The sequence below is a fragment of the Uloborus diversus genome, chromosome 3 (genome assembly GCF_026930045.1).
Source record: "Uloborus diversus isolate 005 chromosome 3, Udiv.v.3.1, whole genome shotgun sequence".
Classification (NCBI taxonomy): domain Eukaryota; kingdom Metazoa; phylum Arthropoda; class Arachnida; order Araneae; family Uloboridae; genus Uloborus; species Uloborus diversus.
This window is the reverse complement of record NC_072733.1, coordinates 42,726,723-42,732,722: the sequence shown is the minus strand read 5'-3', so window position 1 is coordinate 42,732,722 and position 6,000 is coordinate 42,726,723. Positions and strand designations below refer to the sequence as shown.

Here is a 6,000-nt window from a genome sequence, read left to right as displayed (position 1 = left end):
TACCCCCCCCCCGTCCCCGAGACTAAAAACTCCTCAAAAGAATCGCCCAAGAATTTCAATGGTGCTGTCTCTTCTCTATCCCCATTGGGTGTATATTTCATGTATTCAGCAAAGCACAAAATAAAAATTTGAAAATTTAAAATAGCAAAAATAAAGTTTCGACTAGTCATTCGGACTTAAAGTTGGTGTCTCAGTGAAAAGTTGAAATGTTTTAGACTGCTTTCTTAAGCAATAGTTTGAAGCGCTGTCCGGCAATGAGTTTTATTTCTGGTCAAAAGTTTGAAAAACCGGCGACATGTAAATGCTACCTAATCTAGGTCGCGACCGTATCTGATCAATATGCAAACTATGATGGAGGTTTTTTATTTTTCAATTCATAAAGTTAAAGTAGCTTGTCAAAAGTATTAGGAAGATTTAGTCTGAAGTCGGTCATGCGGAAGTTTAAAGCAGTTCTCTACTTATGTTTAACTAACTCTTAATTCCACAACATTTAACTTGTATACTTTTTACTAAGCGCTATTTTAAGCTCATTAATGTAAATTTATATTTCTAGTAAGGGAATGTGGGGCAAAGTGAAATAGTTAAGATGACTGAGCTTTTTCAAAATGAAAAAAATTGGAAATTAGTTTTAAAAATTACAACATATAAAGAAAAAACATTGTATTTGAAAATAAAACCTGCATTGAAATAGTATTTTTTATTTTTGGCAGAAAATTTTCGCTTTCAAAAAAAAAAAAAAAAGTTTAAAATTTTCACTTTTTTTTTCATTGGGGCGAAGTGAAAAATGAAATATTTTTAGGATGAAATATTTTTTATTCGATTGTGAAAAATGTTTCTAAGAAAAATAATAAACAAATAAAAGGATAGTTTAATAAATAAAAAAGATAATGACACAATAAATAAATAAATAAATTATAATATTAACTAATACATGAAGAAAAATAGATGAGTGGATAAAATAGTGAATGAATTATTAAATGAAGGAATATGAATAAATAAATTGATAAATGAATACGTAAGTGATTTAGTAAATGATTGAATAAGTATACGAAATGAAAACTATTTCACTTTGCCCCGCATGCGCTTAACCAATTGAGGCTGTGAGAAGCAAAGGGATGCAAGTGGACTATTTTAAGTTTCGAGTAAAACGCGTTTAAAGATCAGATCCTAGGTAGGCTTTTATTGAAATGTTTTTCTAAATCATGCTGTACAGCAGCACCTACCAGGGCTACTAGTACAATCTCTTACCACAAGACTTGCCCAAGAGAGGTTCACCTACCATTTGTACTGGTTATCTCCAAATTTTGAATTTTGCCACTTGTATCCCTTTGCTTTTCACTACCTCAATTGAGAAAAAAATAGTGAATGAAGAAATAAGTGAATTATTAAATGAAAGAATGTAAATGAAGTAACTAATAAATGAATACGTAAGAGATTTAATAAAAAATTCAATAAGTACATAAAACGAACTATTTCACTTTGCCCCATCCGATTTGCCCCGTATGCACTTGACTAATTGTACAAAACATTTAAAATACAAATAAGCTAAATATTAACAGAATAAATACTGCACCAAACATTAGAAGGTCCCAATCAATATCTAAAAGTTAATAAAAAGTACTTTATAATTTGATAATATCAAATTAATTTTTGACTTAAAACAAAATACTACAATTTGAATATCAATTTTTGAAAATTGCCTGCATTTTCCTATGCTTTGATTTTCAGAAGTAATTTTTTCGTAACTGGAATAGACTACATATATTACTACGTAGTTAAAATATTACTAGGTAAGAGGCACTAAAAGCGGAGTAAATATTTCACCATTTCACTTTGCCCCACATTCCCCTACTAGAATATGTCAGCAACTCGTTAAAATCAAGTGATCAATGTTTTCAGAAATGTATGCTACGAACGTTGCTGCGAACATACAAAATGTCTAGCTCAATACTCTTCGTAATGTTGTTTCAATGTAGCATTTAAATCAAACACATGGAAGCGTTCGTGAAGTACTTGAACCAGATCATTTGAATCCCCTTCAAGAGACATTAATAATTGTCATCCAAGATTTAACATAAAAGTAATTTTGTTTAAAATTAATCCTTTAAAATTTATTTTAAAGAAGAATCTTTAGTTATTTCTTTACAGTTTAGAATCTGTTATTTTGTATAGGTTTACAATGAACAAATATAATCAAAACAAACGATTACGTTTTTTGAAATTTAATTATTAAAAAATAAAAAAAATCAGCCAAAAACTCATTAAAATTCCAAAAACCATGACATTTTCCAACTTTAAAAACGATCAAGGAGTTAAAAGTGGGAGAAATATGTTTTTGAGTTGAAATTTTTATAAAATCACTTTCGTGTTTGAACCGTCTTTACTGTAGTATAAGTTTAAATTCTGTAAAATCTCGAAAATCCGAGTCTCAAAAGTTCAAGGTTCCGCTTAATTCGAGCTATCAAAAAGTTTTATTTTTTTCCCTCGCTAGTAGGAATGATTTTTTCCCCTCCGTTTTTTTGATGGAGCAACTACAGTTTGGAAAAACAGTTTTGGCATATTTCCTTTTTAGATGTCATAAAAGAAAAGACAGCAAAAAATTTAGTAACGATATTCCTTACTAATTTTCCTTACACTTTAGTTCCTTACACAATTTTAGAGTAAAAGAAAACGATCTGGTGTGTAAATTACATTAGGTCATTTCTTGTACGCTTATTAGTAACAAACATTTTTAATAGCTAAAGATGATTTCTGTTATCAACAAATTAATGGTTTTTACTAATTATAAAACTTTAACTGCTTATACTGTAAAGTCATAAAGAACGATTGGAACGACCGTGTCCCCAGCCAGCACTCTTCAAGATACGTGAAATTTTAAATTGACTAGAGTCGAAATAATTCAACGAAACTAATTGAAATGAACTCGGGGGTAGATTAGTTGGATTTTTTAGTTGCTCACACGTTTAGTAGACATCTTGAAAATAAGAATTATCGGTTATTAAAGTGGAAAAATAGGTGAAATCTTTTCATCCCTACAATATTCCCTATATACTTTATACTGGGAACTGAAAGATATGTACGCCCTTTTGTAGTCCAAATAGTGTAAAATTGTAATTGATAAGATTTTTCCGGATAATCCGAGTTTTCAGCAATCCGAGGTGGCGTCAGCCCCAATTACCTCGGATTTTCGAGACTCTACTGTACAATGCCTTTTTCAACAGAAAATTTTTATAATGCATGTCATTTCTTAAAAACCCACGAAATTTTTTTTTTTTTTTTACCCATTCTAATTTCCATAATTATGTTTTACTCGATTCTTTGCTGTTCATAGACGATTTTTCAAGGAATAAATTTCTATTGATTTCAAAAATACTTAAAAAAAAAGGAATAATGTTTTTTGTTAAAATGAGTTTTTCCATTAATGAGGAGCTTTTGATTGCATTGAAAGATGTATTAAAACCCATTCCTTCGCATTTCTCATTTTGTAGTTATCAAAAAAGAAAACAGACATGATATTTACTCATTATGTGAAAACGGATTAATGCTGTATAGTAAGTAAAGCGTTTCCCTGAATATGAGGTAGTGAGAAGCAAAGTGATGTAACATTTCAAGTTTTGAGTAAAACGCGTTTAGAGATAACATCCTAGGTAGGCTTTTTCTAAATCATGCTGTACAGAGGCACCTACGAGAGCCACTAGTACTATGACCTCAAGACAGAGGGGACGTTCCCCTACTATTTGTACTGGTTATCTCCAAATTTTTAATTTTGCCACTTAAATCCCTTTGCTTCTCACTGCCTCATATGTTTATTTGTGATTTATTTCACCATGCAACATGCATAATTGCCAAAATAACTACTTACGGAGGCATGTTTCTTCTTTGATGAGAACATTTTCTGTGCTAGAAGACGGCATGACAGATGATATCGAGGACGAACACGTTGAAGATGCATTGATGGAAGCCGATGGTCCAGATGAGGAAGTAGATATTGCGGAAGATGACGCTAGGACCGAGGCCAAAAGACTTGGTCCTGGTCCCTGATTGGTGGAAGAATTCATAGGAGGTGACACTGTCGTCGTCAGTCTCTGGTGCAACAATGGATTAGATATTGCCATGTTGCTAGTACCACTGTTGAACAAACAAGAAGAATCGGCCATGTTGAAAGACGTGGATGAGACATTAACCAGGGAATCATTTTTTTGTTGATGGTCATGCTGTTGCCCAAACTCTTCCAGCTGTTGTTGAAATTGCTGGACACAGAGAGGCATCGTCTCGGCGGTCTCCTCCTCCGGATTGCTCTTAGCATTTGCTTCACTGTTGTTAATGACAGCAAATATGCTTTCCAATTCAAACCCTGGATCTGACATGTTACGAAGCATTTCTTCGTCCTCTGTTTCAGGAACCAGCCCATGGAGGTCATTTTGACTGAGTTCCTGGAGAACATCATTTCCTTGCTCAACCACAAGATTTGGACCGCTATCCTGTAAATTTAAAAATAATAAATAAGATACATTTTTTTAAATTTACCACTATATTAAACATCAGCATTAAATAAAACATTTATTTTTATGGGTGTGATAAATTTATACTACGAAGATATTTTTTACCGAAGGATAGAAGACAGTCATTGCTCTTGCATGAAAAACTGTCTTATAAAGAATATAATTCCATGTTTCTCTTTTTACAATTAGTATAAATTAAGTAAACTATCCTGGATCCTCAGGTGAACTTTGACTTTAAAACATGACATTTCCTGAAGGGAGTCAACCCTTAAACCATTTATATACACTCATGCTTGTGAAAATTGCAACACCAAGAAGGAATTATGCAATTGAACCGAAATTCACATCAAATGAATAGCAGGATAAGATATGCAAATGGTTAGAATTACAGAGACGTCGCACATGCGTGGACCGAGAAGCGCCCTCTGAATTGTGGCGTAGACTCTTTGTATGAAGGACTGTAAAGGTTTTTCGAAATCATTCTATGATTATCTGCCGATGGTAGATGTTTCTGTAGTACTCAATATGCCTCGTCCAAAACGCAGAGCGTCATACGAAAGAGTAACGGAGTTCGAATGAAGCTGCATGATCGGAATGCGTGAGGGTGAACTTATGTATAGAGAAATCAGTGCCCGCGGGCGCAAGTAATGCCTCAGCTGTGATGCGTATTTTTAAAAGATGGACAGTGGACGATGAAATTAGCCGAAGGGCTCGCACCAGCCCACGAAACCGAACAATGCCACGGGATTATCGACACTTCACCCGCCTAGCTGTTATGGATCGTATAGCGTCCTTTCGTACGCTAGCACAACGTTGAAGTATGTCTACAGGTGTCACACATGCTGCATCCACGGTTCGTCGACGTCTGCTGCACCAGGGCACCTGTACGCAAGGATTCCCCTATACAGAATTCCCTTCACCCTAAATCATCGTTACTTTCGGCTTCAATGGGCCAACCAACTCGCGTAATTGCGTGAGGACTAGCAACAGGTCGTTTTCTCGGATGAGTCCAGATTTAATCTGCACAAAAACGATGAACGTGTACACTTCAGACATTACGCATGGGTGCATCACATCCCAGAGTGCGTAATCCGACGTCATACCAGCTTAACGACAGGCGTCATGGTGTGGAACGCTATTGGATATCAAAGGCATTCACATCTAGTCCGAATTACGGGTAACTTCAATAGCGAGAGCCACTTCAGAGACGCTGTGACGCCGGAGACACTACCCTTTCTTCAGAAAATTCTTGGTGCAGTGTTTTAGCAGGATGATGCACGTCCACATGTCGCACGTAACTTACAAGTGTTCTTCGGGGCACAACAGGTTACGCTACTCCCATGGCCTACCCGTTCTCCGGATATGACGCCAATCGGGCTTGTCTCTGATTGCGTTGGTTAGAGACTCGCCCATGTGTCTCGTCCGGCAGTTGGTACAAATGAACTTTTGCTTCAGATTGAAACCACATAGGATACACTGTTATAACCAGGGGTTCCAG

At 35.1% G+C, this 6,000-nt stretch overlaps 1 protein-coding gene across 1 annotated transcript in view; it reads right to left on the bottom strand.

The window, feature by feature from the left end:
• Window positions 1-3,854: 3,854 nt before the first annotated feature.
• LOC129218717 (uncharacterized) overlaps window positions 3,855-6,000 on the bottom strand; it is an 84,172-nt gene continuing 82,026 nt past the window's right edge. The window contains exon 3 of the mRNA XM_054853040.1: window positions 3,855-4,481. Within this exon, the coding sequence (XP_054709015.1) occupies window positions 3,855-4,481 (627 nt within the window). The remainder of the gene's footprint in view (window positions 4,482-6,000) is intronic.